Source organism: Panulirus ornatus, chromosome 15, assembly GCF_036320965.1.
Source record: "Panulirus ornatus isolate Po-2019 chromosome 15, ASM3632096v1, whole genome shotgun sequence".
Lineage (NCBI taxonomy): Eukaryota > Metazoa > Arthropoda > Malacostraca > Decapoda > Palinuridae > Panulirus > Panulirus ornatus.
This window is the reverse complement of record NC_092238.1, coordinates 4182565-4203808: the sequence shown is the minus strand read 5'-3', so window position 1 is coordinate 4203808 and position 21244 is coordinate 4182565. Positions and strand designations below refer to the sequence as shown.

The window sequence follows — 21244 nt, the reverse complement described above, 5'->3', positions numbered from 1 at the left end:
ATTAATCAATCAGTCAATCAGTTAATCAGAGTCAATTACTCAGTCTCCATCGATTCATGTTAGTGGTACACCGTTCCACTGTGGGGCCGCGGACGCCCTGAACACGAAGCGGCTCGTGTCATCCCCTCAGACACCTCTGTGACGGAGGGGGGAAACTCCTTCACTACTCTTGAGAAATCAAGTTAATATCCACCTCCTACCATTCCTACAGAGCAGACGCGACTGGCGTGGCGGTATAGGTAGGGGAGGAAGAGGAAGAGGAGGAGGAGGAGGAGGAGGAGGAGGAGGAGGAGGAGGAGGAGGAGGAGGAGGAGGAGGAGGAGGAGATTTTCAGTTATGATCTTCACTTGTCTCATTTTCCCCCACGATGGACGATCAAGACAAGGAGAGGCAGTCAGAACCCGGAACATTCCTCCTGCAGCAACGTCGGTGAACACCATACATACACCCTCGACTGCCTGACGAGCTTACGAGCAATTAAGTAGAACAGGAGGACTAATGGCCACTTGTGGATGTCCCCCGTGCGTGTGTCTGATGCCTGGCTGTGTTTCGTGCTGGGCGAGGGAGCACGTTAGAAGCAGACGAAGGCCGAAGCTCGTCGCAAAATAGCTCCTGATTTGACGTAAGGAGGTGAAGGTTACACGATCATAGGATCCTGGTCTTGACAACCTCAGAGTCTCGCCTTTCCACTAGGAAAAAAAAGAGGCCATACAGATGAAAGTGAGGATGACAGTGTTAAGCCCCTGGGTATGCAGTGTAATCACATGAGATGAAGGTTACAAGATGGTACAGCCCGTGCTGCTATATCAGCACCAGCTGTACACAGAATTTTTTTGTTCCTGGTTTTTGTCCTTGTACAAAAAAAAAAATGTCCTTGTGAAGGTATTTGTCGGTATGAGGGCAACCTGGCTGGTCTGCACTGAAAGAATCAAGCGTCGAGGAGTTCATAACCCATGTGGGACACTCTCCTGGACCTGGCTGATTGGACTGACAAACATAGTTCGAGAGGGAGTGCACAATCTCCTGTCTAAACCACAGCTGGGAGAGACGGGAGACTCACCCCATGTCCTCTTCCTATTCATCGCACACAGTTTTCTGTCACCAGAACACCAGAGCAACACGTTCTGTCCTATGGGCAATGGACAGGTACACAGAGAGAGGTGGAACCAGGAGTGGCATTCCAAACACCTACACAATGCATCAGCTTGCCACACAGCTTTTAAAACACTGGTCCACACCATGAGACAGGCAAATCCCTCTCAGCCAACGTCACGCCCGAAATATTGAAAGCTGGTATATTCAAGGATTGACTTTGCTTTGACTATTCAATGGTTGTGGTAAATGCAAAAGCCTTCCATGGAAAGCATGCAACGCTTCTCTTTTATATATCTATCTATCTATCTATCAATCTATCTATCTATCTATCTATCTATATATATATATATATATATATATATATATATATATATATATATATATATATATATATATATCAGAGTAAACGATCGTTATCTGCATGTAGAGGGAACCTGGTCATGACTACGTTATATGCTGACCTTGCGGTTGTTCTGGGTGAATTCGAGCAGCGCCGCTGTTCCTATTAACGTAAGAAGTCGTGCCTGATGTGGAGGAGACAGCGCTTGCAACTATTGGCTGTCCAGTGTATCAGCGCGAGTTGGTAACGTGGAATTAAGCTCTCCAGTGTAGAGTGCTTGATGGAGTGTAGTTTAATAGGTCTGCTGTGTTGTTCTTTGTCCGTGACAATGTCGTGAGTGTGGCCAGAGTGAGAGGTATGTTAGTGTGTGTGTGTGTGTGTGTGTTACACTGCAGTGTATCACAGTGTCTCGCTCAGTGTAGAGTCTGGCACAGTGTATTTGATACAGTGTAGAGCGCGTTAAACAGTGTCTCCTTTAGTGTAAAGTGTGGTAGAGTGTTCTGTGTGGTGTAGACTGTGGTAAAGTGTGACAGTGGAGAATGTGGTAAAAGTTAGGCCTCAGGCATTTCAAGCATTTGCGGCGGTAGGCTGGAGGAGGCTCTGGCTGAGAGGTGTATCATATGGTGGCCCATCTGGCCGGCTGATGGCGGACGGCTGGCTGACTGGCTGGCTGGCTGATAAATTGGCTGTCGGCTGGCTGGCGAAGGGGGAGGGAGGGTTGCATGTTGCTCCACAATTTCCTTTATGAGGTTACGGCGTTCTCCGGAGAGCCGTCCCGGTCTTTAACGCTGTTTGGCAGAAAGTAGGCGGGTAAGGTTATTTAGGGAGAGAGAGAGAGAGAGAAGCATGCACACACTGACAGAAGAGAGGAGAACACAGGAGGAGAAAACCATCTCATCATTTGCGTGTTCGACCGTTCACTCTCCTTCAAGACTTGCCTCACGGGGGTAAACCAAGGATCGCCTGGCGGGTACAGTTTACTTAACTCCTTCCATGAACCTCGACAATTACTGGTCATACGTCCCCTCCATAACATTAAGCTGTTTGTAGAAAGCCTCGGCAACAGACGTCGCTGTCGGGGTCGCGGCGTTCAGGGTTCGAGAGAGAGAGAGAGAGAGAGAGAGAGAGAGAGAGAGAGAGAGAGAGAGAGAGAGAGAGAGAGAGAGAGAGAGAGAGAGAGAGAGAGGATGCTTCCCGTGGACGAAGCATCGGTTCGAAAAAGAAATCAAAACCTTTTTATTCTTAACATAGAAAATGGAGGGAGTCTGTCATGGTATCAGCTGAGGCCCTAATCAAAGTCATCCCATTAACGCTATATATATATATATATATATATATATATATATATATATATATATCATGAGCCAGGTGCCCATATCGACCAACCCCTAAGGGTGAATGAACAGCTGGGCAGACTGTGGACTGACTGCCGCAACAACCAGGATTCGAACCTATGTGCTCGACCTTGGGCGGCCCATGTATGCGTCACGGCCAGGAACGCTAACCGCCACACCACGGGAGTCCACAGATTACATCTAAGATTCCTTTGTCATACGAAGCAGTTTGTGTCTTGAGACAATCCCTCCAGGAGGGGAAGTTACGTGTTAAGTCGTCTCAGAGGATGTTGAACAGGACGGTACACAAACACTGATGTTTTTGTAGCGTTCGAGAGTTGAAGCTCAGGATGGCTTAATATACTCAAGGTACCACCTCACCAGCCTCTCCCCGAGGTACCTCACCAGCCTCTCCCCGAGGTACCTCACCAGCCTCTCCCCGAGGTACCTCACCAGCCTCTCCCCGTGGTACCTCACCAGCCTCTCCCCGTGGTACCTCAGCAGCCTCTCCCCGAGGTACCTCACCAGCCTCTCCCCGAGGTACCTCACCAGCCTCTCCCCGTGGTACCTCACCAGCCTCTCCCCGTGGTACCTCACCAGCCTCTCCCCGTGGTACCTCACCAGCCTCTCCCCGTGGTACCTCACCAGCCTCTCCCCGTGGTACCTCACCAGCCTCTCCCCGAGGTACCTCACCAGCCTCTCCCCGAGGTACCTCACCAGCCTCTCCCCGAGGTACCTCACCAGCCTCTCCCCGTGGTACCTCACCAGCCTCTCCCCGTGGTACCTCACCAGCCAGCCGCTCGCTCCTTGGCACCTCACCAGCCTCGTCTCCCAGTGGATCACCAGCCGCTCGGCCCTTGTACCTCAAAAGCCTCGCTCCTTTTCTTATCGAAAAACAGATTTTCTGGGAAAGTTACGGCTGTATTGGCCATTGTCGCGCCGGTGCATCTCACTAAGTCAGCTTTACAGCTTTACTGACCACCTGTCGCACCGCGGGACCGCATTACGTCAGCTTTACTTACAGCTGTATTGATCACCCTGTCGTACCGGTGCACCGCATTACGTCACCATTACGGTTGTATTGATCACCCTGTCGTACCGGTGCACCTCACTACGTCAGCTTTACTTACAGCTGTATTGATCACCCTGTCGTACCGGTGCACCTCACTACGTCAGCTTTACTTACAGCTGTATTGATCACCCTGTCGTACCGGTGCACCTCACTACGTCAGCTTTACTTACAGCTGTATTGATCACCCTGTCGCACCGGTGCACCTCACTACGTCAGCTTTACGGTTGTATTGATCACCCTGTCGCACCGGTGCAGCTTTACAGCTGTGATGATCACCCTGTCGAGCCTATGCACCTCACCACGTCAGGGGTCATGACAGGTGGGAGGTAGGAGAGATAAACCTGTTGGACACACTATCTCTTTCTGTCCATTCCATTTCTTTTTTTTACGTGAGTCTTCTATGCAATATTATGGAGACTAGTTCCAATTTTTTTCTTTACTTCTGGTTCAGAGACAGTTCCTCATGAAAGGGTGTATGTTATATTCCTCTGACTGTCATACTAGGATAAAATAAAAGTCTTTCAAATGAAATGATAACAGATGATAGAAAAATCCACACGGGGGAAAGGGTCTTTGTTGTCTTAATAACCCTAGTTCATTCATACTTCCTCCACTTTCCTATGAATTTCTTTGAGTCTTAATTACTCGTTAATTGCTTCAGCAAGACACCTTGACCACTTCCAGGAACTGAACCTCAATCGCAATTCTCATAACCCCTAACAGAAGCAACAACATTGAAGCAAGTGATTAGAATAATGAGGACAGAAGTGAATGTGATGAGAGCAACAATCATACAACTAATGTGATGAAATAATGATAAAAAAGGGGTGGAGCAACACCCGTGCACAGGGTGTGTGGTGTGCAGGAGGTACATGGCTTCTGCTTCCGTCCGCCAAGGAGGCCACAAGATGTCTCTGGTTTTAAAGAGGACTTCCTCCGCTGGGAGGCTGGAGATCGTACAGCAAAACACAAGACGACATAAGACACTTGTCGCTCGCTCGTCTTGGAAGCTCGGGGGAAGGGGGAAGGGGGAAGGGGGAAGGGGGGGTTCTTCGACGACATACAACGGTCCTGGGCTAAAACTCCTGGAGAGGGAGTCTAGAGGCCATGTTTCGAGGACAGACGCTCGTTCGAAGCAGTACCGAAACTTTTGTCTCGCCGGGGATAGAAAGCTCGGGACAGCTTCGACCAGTCGCGTACCGAGGCTCCGGAATCTTAGGGAGCGCCCCAGGACTTTTCTCCGTGAGTGTAATGGGGAAGTGTGGTTACGCTAGGACGGTACAGGAGCCGGGAGAGAGGCCCCCACTACCTACACTGTAACGGGGATGTGATGAGAAATTATACATTCATGAAGATGTACGAGGATGTATAACTTGCATGACAAGTTATACGTGCTATAATACACCACTACACACACACACACACACACACACACGCACGCGCACACACACACACACACACATACACACACCCACACATATATATACGTTGGAGGTTTGTATGTTCTATGAAGGTGCGCGTTCCTATGCACTTTGTTCGTATATATATATATATATATATATATATATATATATATATATATATATATATATATATATATATATATATATATATATATATGCGTGCATAAACAAACACATAAACCGGCAGGTCGGTGCACATAAACTCAGAACTTAATGTTTCCACACAGACAGCCGTGTACACACGAACACACACACCCTCCCCACACCAGGCCTTAAAGCCCGAGGCACAGTATTGTTCCCACACACGCACTTCTTCGCATTTGAGTCTCAACCATTCCTGAACCCGAAAATTTACGAGGGTCTATCTCATAGACCAGAGATTACATCTTGAACCTGCCTTGCTGGCTGTAATCTCAAGCAGGCAGGCAAGCAGGCAAAGGAGGAGCACTAGCAAAGGACAGCCATCCCTTCAGGGTGATTTCCAAGTGTCACCACAAGAAGCCAGCCACTTCCTGCCCAAGGACGAAGGAAAGATACGTCACAAAATCTAATTATTTCTTCCTTCAGTCATCGGGGTCCCCCCGCCCGGTGCTGGGGAGGACGCTGATAGCAATGTCTGGGTCAGCCACTCCAAGTGAAGCTAATATTTGGACAATGGGATGATGACTGATGGTGCTTTGTGTTGTTTTATTTATTTGGCTAAATTACTACCACCTCCATTCCTGATTTTAGCAATTTAGGTAATGTTTGACAGGATATCTGTGGGGTAGCACGACTTTCTTTGTGTACTGGAAATACAAAGAAAGAAAGGATAGTTTATATATATATGTATGGAGAGAGAGAGAGAGAGAGAGAGAGAGAGAGAGAGAGAGAGAGAGAGAGAGAGAGAGAGAGAGAGAGAGAGAGAGAGAGATTCATTCCGAGTTTCGTGACGATGTGGTACACCGGGGTCGACGTGCTGTCAATGGACTGAACCAGGGCATGTGAAGCGTCTGGGGTAAACCATGGAAAGTTTTGTGGAGCCTGGATGTGGAAAGGGAGCTGTGGTTTCGGTGCATTACACTGTATGACACACAATAATATTCCTCACTTAATGTATGACATAATGATAATCCTCACTTTATATATATATATATATATATATATATATATATATATATATATATATATATATATATATATATATATATATATATATACGTAACAAATTTACGGCTGACCCAGTAATCCTTTCACAACCTGACCTTGCAGCAGCAGCAGTAGTAGCGTGTGTGTGTGTGTGTGTGTGTGTGTGTGTGTACGAAGAGTGCGCGTGTTCTAACAGGAACACATACAACAGGCGTAGACTGCAGGAGGATTTAAAGAACCTTGTCATCAATCGCACATAATCTGGGTGTATCCGACAAGAAGTGCATCGGTATCATGTCATGAAGTAACATACAACAGGTGTAGCTGTATCTGGGATTGTGAACACTATCGTTTCTTGGCGTACTTACCCATGTTAGCTCCTCACTCATGGTACAAGGGAAGGTATTCATGCTCACGTCAGTCACTCTCTCGTGTTTCCGGCCAGAAGTCTTCCTGCTTCAGCGTCGGGGGCTCTCTCTCTCTCTCTCTCTCTCTCTCTCTCTCTCTCTCTCTCTCTCTCTCTCTCTCTCTCTCTCTCTCATGTCTTGCGGTCTTCCCCACCCTTCCCTCCCTTGAGTCTGTCAGTCTCCCCCTGTTTCAATTAAGTAGTCGATCTCTCAGGGTGCTGCAGGCTTCCTCCCACAGTCCAGGAGTCTCGCAGTCTCTCTCTCTCTCTCTCTCTCTCTCTCTCTCTCTCTCTCTCTCTCTCTCTCTCTCTCTCTCTCTCTCTCTCTCTCTCTCTCTCTCTCTCTCTCTCTCTCTCTCTCTCTCTCTCTCTCTCTCCCTGTTTCATACAATCTTTTAAAATCTTCTCCTCCCACGGTCAATTTTCCACTTTCTCCTCCCTCCAACAGTCGGCCCTCCCACACTCAACGCCTCCACCAGATTGACAATTCTCCCTGGGAAACCACACTCCTCCATCACGTCTTCCCTTCCATTTGTTGTTCCTCTTCCGCCCCTCCCTGCTGAGAGGATGGGATGGGGGAGAGGGGCTCCTCTCACTCCGGATACTCCTCTCTTTTACAACATTTCTCTTCATCATTTTCGGTTCTGCGAGGCACGGACCACTCTACCCTCTCCCCCTCCTCCTCCCTCAACATGGTCTTCTTTCATCTGCTTGTTGGAACACCTTTGGTCTTTCTCTTCCTTTCTGGTAGAGATTCTGCTGATGGATCTACCATGACGCGCTGCCCGTACCTCCTCGGGTCTATCTAACAGCCCTGGGCTCCTCCTCTTCGTCAGGTAGACCCTCTACAGTTCTCTGTGCCAAAATCAGGTCCCTAAATCCTTTCTGCCAAATACTGCTCTCTGATTCTCCTTCCAAGATATGGCTCTACTCGTCTACGCTAGATATTGCTTATGTCCTTTTCGTCTCCAACAGTTGCCTGGATATACCGCGACGTCGCTGATGGCTCCATGGTCGGCACTTTGAGACACGAATTATCAGAAAGTATCGCCTCAAAAGACCCTTCAACACCACTCTTTGGACCATCACCACCTCCTTCCCGCCCCAGGAATTCCCCCTCCAATGACGAACCCTTCCAGGACACCCCCCCCCCCCCACCACACACATCCTACGTCGGGCCTTCCACCATCCCAAGAATCCTCCCCTCTACTCACGCTGTCGGCAACTTTTCCCCTCACGCCCCCTCTCATGTCAGGAATCCTTCCCAGCCAAACAGGAGTCTCTTCCTCCATTGCAGGGGATCGTCCCCCTGTCAGCTACCCCTGCCTCTTCAGGCCAGTGGTCGATGGCTAGGTACTCCTCGTCTCCCTGGGGGGAGGCCCCCACTAGTGCCACAAAGCGCTGGCTGTACACTGTCGACGGTCTGAGAGGGGGAACTATTGTATTTCCACAATGCACGGCTTTGTGTCGCACCTCCGCGCCATCCATAGGTCTTAGCCCGGCTTTGTTCTCACTTGGCTGGGAGACCCCGAGTTAACTATGTGGTCTTTATGAATGAAGGTTTATTGAAGCATACCGAGCGTAGTGGGATACATTTATATCGTACATGAAATTGCACTTTTGTTCTTCGACATACAAATATAGATGCACGCGAGGACACACACACACACACACACACACACACACACACACACACATGCGCGATTCCTATTCATTATTGAGTCATACATCTAGTAAGTGAACATTTACTTTTACATCTTTTTACTAATTCTATTTACATTTTAATGTCTTTTTATCGGATTATGCTATCTTGTACCAGATTATGATATTTTATATTTATGGTAACAATAAGTCCACATACTGCATCCCCACACTCAATGCTGCTAATTATTCAATATAACCTTCATTTTTTGACGAATTATCCACATGTGGTTAGTGTATAATTCTGGGAATGTGTGGATGAAAGTGAAAAGGTTATACACAGTGGAGAAGAAAGGGGTACCCATCGGTGTACCACCCCTGCAACTTACTGTACCTCTCTGATCGGTGTACCAGCCCTGCAAGTCAACTATATATCTTCCAGGTCAGCGTCTAAGGACATGCGTAGCTGTAAAACCTTTGTAATACCCCCCCTCCCCCAGGTGAAAGCATCTACAGCTACATGACGAGTGAGTCTGTGCCATATCGTAGAACCACTCTCAGTGGCGTCGGCTGGGAATTCCTGGGGATTACAGTCGACGCACATCCCTGTGATACTAAAAGGTCTGAGCCGTCAAACATTGCTGCCATTACGGTATAACACCAACCACCCAGGCAGTTCTTGTGTCAGTCATATTGAAGATGTTTCCGCCCAATCATCTTCTACCTTAGCTGGAGTCGTTCCCTGATTTCTGCAAATGAATTCGAAAGCGGAAGTTTGGGATCGTCCCACGTCATTGCATTTTGCCATTGTGACACAACAGACGTCAGGGGAAAACAGAATCCCTAGAAAAAATCTCGTTCACTTCCTTCCCTGGGATGCGAATCTACCGAAAAAGAGAGAGAGAGAGAGAGAGAAGAGAGAGAGAGAGAGAGAGAGAGAGAGAGAGAGAGAGAGAGAGAGAGAGAGAGAGAGAGAGAGAGAGGCGCTAAGAGATAAGATAATACTTCACATCTTTAAAAAGGTTACTTCCTAAGTAAACTGAACAATAATAATAATAATAATAATAATAATAATAATAATAATAATAATAATAATAACAACAACAACAATAATGATAACAATAATAATATAAATAACAATAATAATAATATAAATAATAATAATAAAAGAAAGTATTTTGTACATCATTATGATCTCGTATCATAGTACTTCGAGTTCATCCCCAGATCTCGCTCACTTGAATGCAAGTTTTAATTAAAGCTACATTTTTCCTAAATCCGGAATTTCTCGCATTTTTCTAAGCTGGGTGTACTCATCATCATCTTGTTCCTCCACTGCTGTTTGTTGTTGATGAGTGTATGTGTGTGTGTGTGTGTGTGTGTGTGTGTGTGTCTGTGTGTCTGTGTGTGTGTGTGTGTGTGTGTGTGTGTGTGTGTGTGTGTGTGTGTATGTGTGTGTGTGTGTGTGTGTGTTTATGGGGCTCTTCCAAAGAACTGAGACGAAATCTAATCTTATAATGGACTGCAGTCATCCACTGGTGAAGTTTGTTCCGACGTTCGCTCTATTCCACAGATGCAACGCAGATTATGGGGTGGGGGACGGAACAGAAGGGAAAGGAAGCGAGAAAGCTCTGAGATGACGACTGGTGAGGGACATGGAGAAAGCATAAAAGAATTCTTGATTCGTGGCGAAAAGTCGCTGTTAGTGTGTCTGTGGACGAAGTCGTGGAAAATGGAGGCCAGGTCGGTGAGGGAGGGAGGGAGGGAGGGAGGGAGGGAGGGAGGGAGGGAGGGTGGGACGGACGGAGGGAGGGAGGGAGGGAGGGAGGGTGGGACGGACGGAGGGAGGGAGGGAGGGAGGGTGGGACGGACGGAGGGAGGGAGGGAGGGAGGGAGGGAGGGAGGGAGGGAGGGAGGGAGGGAGGGAGGGAGGGAGGGAGGGAGGGAGGGTGGGACGGACGGAGGGAGGGAGGGAGGGAGGGAGGGAGGGAGGGAGGGAGGGAGGGAGGGAGGGAGGGAGGGTGGGACGGACGGAGGGAGGGAGGGAGGGAGGGTGGGACGGACGGAGGGAGGGAGGGAGGGAGGGAGGGAGGGAGGGAGGGAGGGTGGGACGGACGGAGGGAGGGAGGGAGGGAGGGAGGGAGGGAGGGTGGGACGGACGGAGGGAGGGAGGGAGGGAGGGTGGGACGGACGGAGGGAGGGAGGGAGGGTGGGACGGACGGAGGGAGGGAGGGAGGGTGGGACGGACGGAGGGAGGGAGGGAGGGTGGGACGGACGGAGGGAGGGAGGGAGGGAGGGAGGGAGGGAGGGAGGGTGGGACGGACGGAGGGAGGGAGGGAGGGAGGGAGGGAGGGAGGGTGGGACGGACGGAGGGAGGGAGGGAGGGAGGGAGGGAGGGAGGGAGGGTGGGACGGACGGAGGGAGGGAGGGAGGGAGGGAGGGAGGGAGGGAGGGAGGGAGGGAGGGAGGGAGGGAGGGAGGGTGGGACGGACGGAGGGAGGGAGGGAGGGAGGGAGGGAGGGAGGGAGGGAGGGAGGGAGGGAGGGAGGGAGGGAGGGAGGGAGGGAGGGAGGGAGGGAGGGAGGGTGGGACGGACGGAGGGAGGGAGGGAGGGTGGGACGGACGGAGGGAGGGAGGGAGGGAGGGTGGGACGGACGGAGGGAGGGAGGGAGGGAGGGTGGGACGGACGGAGGGAGGGAGGGAGGGTGGGACGGACGGAGGGAGGGAGGGAGGGAGGGAGGGTGGGACGGACGGAGGGAGGGAGGGAGGGAGGGTGGGACGGACGGAGGGAGGGAGGGAGGGAGGGTGGGACGGACGGAGGGAGGGAGGGAGGGAGGGAGGGAGGGAGGGAGGGAGGGAGGGAGGGAGGGAGGGAGGGAGGGAGGGAGGGAGGGAGGGAGGGAGGGTGGGACGGACGGAGGGAGGGAGGGAAGGAGGGAGGGAGCCACTGAGAGACGGACGTAGCTCGACCGCGAGTGAGATGCCACTTGCGTCAGGGGAGGTGATCCTCGCCAATGGACGGGGAGACATACTCTCGTGGAGATCGTCTTCGCTCCAGAGGGGTGGGTCCCTCCATCATGCTCCTGGTCCTTCGTGAACCACCAGGATCTCCTATGGTCAAATAACTAATAATAATAATAATAATAATAATAATTAATAATAATAATAAAAATAATAATAATAAAAATAATAATAATAATTAATAATAATAATAAAAATAATAATAATAATAATTAATAATAATAATAATATAATAATAATAATAATAATAATAATAATAATTAATAATAATAATAATTAATAATAATAATAATTAATAATAATAATAATAATTAATAATAATAATAATTAATAATAATAATAATTAATAATAATAATAATTAATAATAATAATAATTAATAATAATAATAATTAATAATAATAATAATAATTAATAATAATAATAATAAAAATAATAATAATAATATAATAATAATAATAATAAAAATAATAATAATAATAATAATAAAAATAATAATAATAATTAATAATAATAATAATTAATAATAATAATAAAAATAATAATAATAATTAATAATAATAATAATTAATAATAATAATAATTAATAATAATAATAATAATAATTAATAATAATAATAATAATAATAATATAATAATAATAATATAATAATAATAATAATTAATAATAATAATAATAATATAATAATAATAATAATTAATAATAATAATAATAATAATAATAATAATAATAAAAATAATAATAATAATAATATAATAATAATAATAATAATATAATAATAATAATGAAAATAATAATCCCCACTGGTTCGCGATCATCGCCCACAGACTCGCGAATGTACATGGCCGCTGAGACATGATCCATGATCACATGGTCGCGATTATCAGTGTTCGCGAGTCCTCATTACCCCAGACGCTGGCAGTTGGTGATCATTAAGCAGGTGGTCTTCGGCTAACGATCGGGGTCATTCGCGAGGAGGATGGTTGTTAACTTCACAATCACATCATGCCCTCAGAGACTGTTGAGCCTTGATTAGCCTCGTATGAGAGTCACGATCCTTGCCCTGAACTTTGAGACGATGAGAGAGTCGATATATTCTCCACAGTTTGCATGCGGCTCTTGAATATCCTTCCTGTGAATACCTGCCGCCCAGCCAAGAAAGGTTGAATGTGATCTTCGTTTAGCTTTAAAGTCTGTGGTACACGATACAGTCTGTGTTGAACGATCGTTAACTCCGTGGCTTACGGGTAGTTGATGAGCCTGAGGATAAACAAATTCTGATCCCTCCTTTTTGTTTTCTTTTGAAGCCAAATTTAATTTACGGGGAGGAAAAAAAAACAACAACTGGATAATAAAATGGCCACATCAAAAGCTTTCTAATTACCGGTAATGACGAACTGGCGTTTCACATGAGTACAACAGTGGTGTCAACGCAGTGCCGTGTGTGTTCGCATGGAACCATCGCTAATTGGTCGAAAAATTGGAAGGTAGTGGTCGAGATGCCCCAGGATGACGACTGCCAATGATTGGATTACCTGACGTTTGTGTTTGAGATCACTCGTCGGACGAGGTCACTGCCAAAGCACCTTGTCCCCCAAGATCAATCGCCACTGTACTAGGCCTACCTGCATGACAAGGCATGACTGTCGGAGTGGAAGGTGGAGGCATGTGGAGGATGGTGGTGGTGGGGGTGGTGTTGGTGGAGACTGTGACCTGGTGCTCGGGCGACCTGCTCGACCTGGGACCCAACACCCATGCTGACCTGGTGAACGACATCCTTGCCAGGTATCCAGGACAAGATGACTACGTCAGTAAGTACAGACCAATACAGTAACACGACACTTCCCGTCACCCTACAGCTGTAGTCTCTAGGACAGTTCTGATCATCTACCGACAGGAGTAATCATTATAATCATTACATCAAAATCTAATCAATTCTGACCATGAACCAATAGGATTAATTATTATAATCATCCCATCAAAATCTAATCAATTCTGCCCATGAACCAGCAGGATTAATGATTATAATCATTACATCAAAATCTAATCAATTCTGACCATGAACCAGCAGGATTAATGATTATAATCATTACATCAAAATCTAATCAATTCTGCCCATGAACCAGCAGGATTAATTATTATAATCATTACATCAAAATCTAATCAATTCTGACCATGAACCAGCAAGATTGATGATTATAATAATCATCAAATCAAAATCTAATCATCATACGAATTTCAGCACGTCTGTAATCTGTCCACCCCCCCCCCCCCTCCCACACACACACACACACACACACACACACACACACACATGAATACGGAAATTCGCCTGCATACATCAACGTATTTCAAAACGACGGCGTTCGCTGTAGAACCAGCTGGGATTTATATATGGAACCTTGTTAGGCAAAATTTGATTTTTCGGTTCATATGGCTAGGCAGGAAGCGCCCAATTAGTGTTTGTCACGGCCGCTCCAGTTCACGGGGAGCGGGCTGGGTGAAGTATGGGCTAGGTGGGAGGAGCTGGGGGTGTCCTCTCGCTGTTAACAGGGGATCAAGTGCAGTGGGCGCACTACAAGGTGGGGAAGTGATACCACTGGTGATCATATGACGCTACTACAACTACTACTACTACTACTACTACTACTACTACTACTACTACTACTGTTACTACTACTGCTATAATACTAATGATAATAATAAAAATAATAATAATAGTAATAATAATAATAATAATAATAATAATAATAATAATAATAATAATGAAATAATAATAATAATAATAATAATAATAATAATAATAATAATAATAATAATAATAATAATAATGATAATTATATTGATAATAATATTGATAATTCACCATCACTTAAACAAATGATAATTAAAACACCACTCATGATCGTACTTACTGAAACATCCAGCGCCATCTTTGCTTGGGATGGCCTGGGATGTGCCGTCCCCGACTATTCCGGGATGGCCTGGGATGTCACTTATGCACCAGGGGACACCATCCCTCAGAGATCATCCCCCAGGTCTTTAGTGATGAACATGCATTATGTACGTGAGCAAGATGGTTCACACGCTGAGACTATTTGTGCTTTGAGACACTCAAACCACAGAAAACTGACCGGCACATGTTGGACGAGATGGCAATGGTGGCGCAGGAGTGGATGTGCCTGTCAAGAAGGTGGATGTGGCTGTCAAGAGGGTGGGTGTGTCTGTCAACAGGGTGGACGTGGCTATCAAGAGGGTGGATGTGGCTGTCAACAGACCGCTTCACTACGATGTGGTTCTAACAGCTGGAACGTCCGTTAGATTCTGATCCAAACTTCTAGTTAGGATTGCTAGTCCTTAGCCGGGTGTGGCGTTAGGAACTAACCCAGCGACGCAAAAACGTAACAACACACTGAAAAATGCATTGCTTCCCCTGACCTTGTTTCTGTACATTACAGAGCAGAGTGATGAAAAGTCATATTCTTGAGAACATTAGATGAAAACGAAGAGGAGATTGGAAATGACTAGGAGATCTACAGACGACGTAGAGGACTGATGTATACACAAGCCCCTGACTGACGATATATGATGTGAGGTTTGTGAGATAAGGAAATGATAACAATTAACACAGGAAAAAGAAAAAACCTACATTTTTAAACCAATGAGGAAATCCAGCTCAAATGATCGATTTTTTGTACTTATTCACCTACAGACCTACGAGTACCTACGATGAAGTTCTGCTACGAGGCGGGACAGCGCGTATCGCTCACCGCAAAGAGAGTGTATAAAGACATAGTGGAGAGGATCTATCACAACATGGCTGATGAAGTCATGAGAACATGCCAAGGCCCAGCAAGCGCCGTCTCTGGCTATCAAGGGCGTGGCCATCATCCCCGGGGATCCTGCGATATCCCTGAGGGAGAGATCGCCTCTTGCCCGCAGGGCGCCGCCCCAGGAGCTGCCCCCTCCAGCAGCCAGGTCTCTCTCTCTCTCTCTCTCTCTCTCTCTCTCTCTCTCTCTCTCTCTCTCTCTCTCTCTCTCTCTCAGGACCCTCCATCCAGGATCCAGAGGACTCCTGCTGCTTCAAGGCTGTGCTACACTCCGTAGCAGGGACATGACGGACTCACATGAAGCGAAGGCTTTCTTTAGAGAGAATGAACTCCCTTTCATCTTGTGACTTTGATAAAGGGCTCGCCAAAGGTTATTTTCTTACCTTTTTTACTCGCGTTATGACCTCAAGCATTCCAGTTACACCCATCTCTCTCTCTCTCTCTCTCTCTCTCTCTCTCTCTCTCTCTATATATATATATATATATATATATATATATATATATATATATATATATATATATATATATATATATATATATACACACGAGGCAATTTTGTTAACACTCCTGGAAAGGTTCCAGCACCGATACCATCCTGGAAAGTTCAAGAGTTGCTGACACTACTGCCTCCATGTCCCGAGGAGATAGCGATGCAATCCCATCCACCCTAAAAAAAAAATTATAAGTACAAGCCAGTTTCCCTCACGTCGTATGGCTCTTTTTTTTTCAGAGAAGGGTATTAAGGGAAGAGGTGGACCTAATAGGAAAAAAAATCAGATACCCTGCATCTCCCTATTACGGGGCGAAATTACATCTGGACGATCTTGTCTCTTAAGAGTTTCGTGAACCATATTGGCTAGAACGCAGACTACACTGGGAGAGAGGGAGGGGAAAAAATGAAGACCTGATGTATTTACAGACACAACTCAGGAATATTCAATATTTGACATCAAAAGAGATAAAAGCTTAGAAAATGCATGCATAAGATGTGACAACTAAGAAATGATCAAGGTGGCTTTATGAGGCCTTTGACGAAGAATTCCAAGAGTGTAATTGTTAGCTGTAATGACTATCACATTTCGACTTCATTATCATCAATTCTGTTCCCTAGGATAACAAGTTTGGTCCTACACGTTTCTTAAACATACATCTGACACTGACAGATGTGCCTCTCTCTCTCTCTCTCTCTCTCTCTCTCTCTCTCTCTCTCTCTCTCTCTCTCTCTCTCTCTCTCTCTCAGCCTAGGAGACCGGGGTTTAGGGAGCCTGTTCTGCCAAACATCATACAATATCAGGTGCCTTCCGCCCATCCTCAACGCATTTGCTGCAGCCTAGGTCACTGGAAACGAAGTGCGTGATGAGATATGGTAATACACAGTACAGCTACGTGTCATTCTTTGCGGATGACACTCGATTTGATAAGACAGTCTCACTGACTTGAGGACAATGTTGATCGCCCCTTCAGACGTCAGAGAATGACATGATGTTCAAAGAAGGAGAGAGAGAAAAAAAAAGTCTTGCTTTTTGTGTCAGGGAAGGACCACGAAGATTTCAGATCGGGCGTCACGGAAGGAACTACGGAATCGAATCAAAGTCTGGTCGCTGGACGGGTAAAAAGGGAGAAGCGATCAAAACACGAGAGGTGCGTCATACTTCTCAAGAGCCATAGTGTCCACGGCTTCATCTTTGAAGAAAACGGCACAGTAAATCCACTCTAACCAACGACACAGGTGGCAGGCTGGGTTGTGAGAACATTCAAAACGAGAAAGAGTACTGACGAATCGATTGGAAATCATTTCTTTTTTTCCCGACTGGAAAATACTGGCGAGTTCTGACGCCATCATTTAGAATGGAATAAATTCGGGGTAAAACAGAGAAGGATCCAGAAAATTCTTTTGCCCCCCTGCATCGATGAAACGAAATATTGGGGGTCACAGAGACGAACCAGATGCTCTGTAACTGAATTCATCAAAACACAGACCCCCGAAAGAAACATAAAAACACAGACTGAGAGTCCTGGTCCCTGGTCCTTGCTTGGAGATGTAGACCGGTAGACTATGCAACATAAACCCCGAGGAAGAACAGAGATGCTGCAGGAGATATTGACGAAACGTAACACAAGCGTGAGGGTCTTGTGACGATTCAGAACACTTCAATGGGAAGATCTCAGGAACCTCTCTCCTTCCGAGGTGTACCAGGTCATGAAGGGTTTACATGGCGTGCTAAATGCAGATCTGCAGGAACGAACAGTCAGGTGGACTAACTTCTTATTATGAGGAAGTTTGTTATAACACTGAGCTGCAGGCTTAGATGATAGACTTCGGAGATAGCGCGAGGACTACTTAATGTAAAGAAGACATTATTATTATTATTATTATTATCATATATTGTTTTGATCATATGACAGAAGATGAAATAATAATGGAACTGAGATACGATTTGTAACGATTTGGTGCGTTGAGACGGGCCATTACAGGCCTACCAGTCTTGTAACCGCCCGACCTAGCCCAAGGTCTGTGGTGCCACTAGAACCCCGCGGCCGAGGGGATCTGTGGTGCCACACAACCCATGGGCAGTGATGACCTGCTCCTCCCGCGCGACGCAGGCGGGGGCGGCTGCTTTACGGCAGTAATCTGTCGAGCGTCGCAGGGAATAATTCCCCAATCCCTTCAAGAGATTAGGAACAGGTCAAAGAACTCGGTAATTAATTCTGCTGGTGGGGGGGTGGCCCAGTACTCTGGCAAGATTAATGTCTAGTTTTCTCGGCCACGGAAGCCATTATATCTTCCCGAGAAGACTGGTGGCTGCCGCTCGAACCAACAGCAGAGCCTTTTACTGAGGTCGACGCGACGCGCCTCGGGGGGAAGTTGGTCGAGTGGTGTCACTACCAACAGTGTTGTCCCCGGGGTGGCAGTGATACCTTGCCGTACATTGCCGTCAGGGTTGTCCTAGGGGGAGATTACGAGACCTGGGGGAGACTGGTGGTGGACGGCTGCCAACCACAAGCAGTCCTTCGTCCACTTTTGTGTCCTGGGGAGAAATTATGTGTGTGTCCTGGTGACCTGACAGAGGACCGCCCACCCCCTAGAGATGTGTCCTGATGACCTAAGAGAAGGCCATCTACCCCCAAAGATGTGTCCTGGTGACCTGGCAGAGGAGAGTCCCCCCACACCCCCACCCCCAGAGAGAGAGAGAGAGAGAGAGAGAGAGAGAGAGAGAGAGAGAGAGAGAGAGAGAGAGAGAGAGAGAGAGAGATGATAAGGGACAGTTACACCCACAAGATCATCAGGGGATCAGCCGCTACCGAACGCCGGCCACATCGAACTCGGAAATCAAACGGTAATATCTTTCCACTTCACGTCCCGGAAACCTCCCCCTTCTTCTTTTTTTTTTTTTTTTTTGGTTGGCTCGTCGGGCTCGTGAAATATTACGGCATCGTTCAAGGCCGGGGTCACATATATGCCAGATCAGACCCCGAGATTGTGGGAGTCATTATCACACGATTGCTACCCCGAGGATATATTTATCCCTTCTGTATAATCTAGTCATTTGTCCCTCCCTCCTCCTCCTCCTCCTCCTCCCAACCCTCTCTCTCTCTCTCTCTCTCTCTCTCTCTCTCTCTCTCTCTCTCTCTCTCTCTCTCTCTCTCTCTCCTTCCAGGAGGACGGGTTCACTGGGGGAAGGGTGGGGGAAGGGTTGGGGGGAGGTGTCAAATGCCTCGAAGCCGTCCTTCGATCCTGTGTGTGCTAAAAATGACCCATCGTTCCGTTCCAGTGTGTCCCTTCCCCTCCCTCCCGTGTCACTCACTCTTACTCTCGTGTTAGTGTTCATTCCAGACGTCCGCCTCCGTCACAGATGTTACAACAGCTCTGTATAATGTCCTCCGGGGTGGCAATATCACCCAGCTAGAGAGACTTCCCCAGTCTGCATATCGAGGCAAAATTTTGCCACGGTCTCAGTTCCACCACTGCCCCCGTGCCCACCCCCTGCAGTGCTCCACTTGAATAACTCGTTTAAGTGGGAGACTTTTCTCCTATTTTTTTTTTTCCTTCTTTGAGAGAGACTTTCTCCAGCGTCTTGTACACCATCTACAAACACATGGCATAATTTCTTTACGTCTGTGTATGAAGTATGTTTGCAACCAACTTTGCATATAACTCACTATCCTGCAATTTCTTGTAATTAAGCTTTTTAATCATAAGAGTTATGATATATATATATATATATATATATATATATATATATATATATATATATATATATATTGCAAGAGGTCACAGTGGTGCGCGTGCTCTAGTATATGCATAAAACCACAGGAAAATGAAACATGGTAAGTTCCCAAGTGCACTTTCGTGCAATGATCACAGCGTCAGGGGAGATACAAGATGAGATAGAAGACGTAGAACAGTCGGTTGATATGCAAGGAAAAGACGTAGTTAAGACGCCATTGGTAAACGAGTGGTATCACCTGACGATGTGAGCATTACACGAAAAGGCACTTAGGAACTTACCGCGTTTCATTTTCCTGTATATATATATATATATATATATATATATATATATATATATATATATATATATATATATATATATATATATTGTATCAAAAAACAGTATAGATTTACTTTTACAACAGACATATGATGAAACGTTTTCTATATCCACAAAACTATTACGAGGGGGAACGTGTGTGGAAAACTGTTCATCTGATTTTGTGCATCAAGTGTTGCGGGCGGGTTAACCGACCCGCGCCGGTTGTCTACTGCCAACTTGCGGGTAGAAAACGAGGGCTACACTGCTTCTCGGAAATATATATTTACAGTTTCATTTTCTAATAAAGGAGTTTTGTGAGAATGGACCCAGGGCTTAACCTCCCTGGACCCAGGACTATTACGTTTTGTATCTCGCCACTGTGTGTGTGTGTGTGTGTGTGTGTGTGTGTGTGTGTGTGTGTGTGTTCTGGGAGCAGCAGACCTCGCCCTGAACTCTGAACCGTTATTCTCACATCTTGGCCCAGCGTGTTCAAGTTGTTCCAGTGATCCTGGAATCCAGCCTTCGATCCCAGACTAAGGTCAGCCCAGCAGCGGGTCCCTGGTTGTGTTGTCCCCTGGTAATGTATTATTCCTCCTGTTCATACGAGGAATTTATTCCCGTCTGCAGTGTGGGACGGACCACTGACGCAAAATCAGCATAGCATGAAGCACATACTCTCGCTGAGCAGTTGAAAGGTTTATGGGTCGTATACATTCTTTATTTTCATACGTCAGCAGTCGTGTTATCAGGAACTAAAAGATAGTGGGCGCTGAGGCTATTATCATTGCGGCTGAGTGGGGTTAAAATGACACTTGGGTCTGCATGAAGTGTCTATTTTTTTTCTTAATCTTTTACTGTTCGGTTGTCTAGGGCAAACATGGCTATGAACCGAGGGAGGTTATGTGTTGTGTGGGGGTAGACATACACGTCAGGGAGGTTATGAGTTGTGTGTGGGGGTAGACCTACACGTCAGAGAGGTTGTGTGTTGTGTGTGGGGGTAGACATACACATCAGGGAGGTTATGTTGTGTGTGTTTGGGGGTAGACATACACGTAAGGGAGGTTATGTGGTGTGTCTGGGGGTAGACATACACGTAAGGAAGGTTATGTGGTGTGTGTGGGGGTAGACATACACGTAAGGGAGGTTATGTGGTGTGTGTGGGGGTAGGCATATACGTCAGGGAGGCTGTGTGGTGTGTGGGGGCAGTGCTACACATTTACGAGGGTTTATTCTTGTGAATGTAATGCTGTGTTGTCTATGGTCAATGTCCACGTGGGGGGGGGGGGGGGGGGGGGGAATGTCGTTATATCCCGTTTTCTGTCCAAGGGTAAACTCCTCTGGTTTACATTGAACGAACATAATCATACCGACATTCGCTCTAC

General features: G+C 46.7%; 1 protein-coding gene and 1 long non-coding RNA gene across 5 annotated transcripts in view; one reads left to right on the top strand and one right to left on the bottom strand.

Annotated features, from left to right (window-relative positions):
- The window catches only part of LOC139753701 (uncharacterized), a 376193-nt gene that overhangs the window by 85558 nt on the left and 269391 nt on the right, over nucleotides 1-21244 (bottom strand). The gene's annotated exons all lie outside the window — the stretch shown is intronic.
- Nucleotides 12305-21244, top strand: part of LOC139753699 (nephrin-like) — a 212794-nt gene continuing 203854 nt past the window's right edge. For all 3 annotated transcript variants that reach the window (XM_071670413.1, XM_071670411.1, XM_071670410.1), the window contains exon 1: nucleotides 12305-13311. In XM_071670413.1, coding sequence (XP_071526514.1) covers nucleotides 13140-13311 — 172 coding nt within the window. In that variant the 5' untranslated portion in view covers nucleotides 12305-13139. The remainder of the gene's footprint in view (nucleotides 13312-21244) is intronic.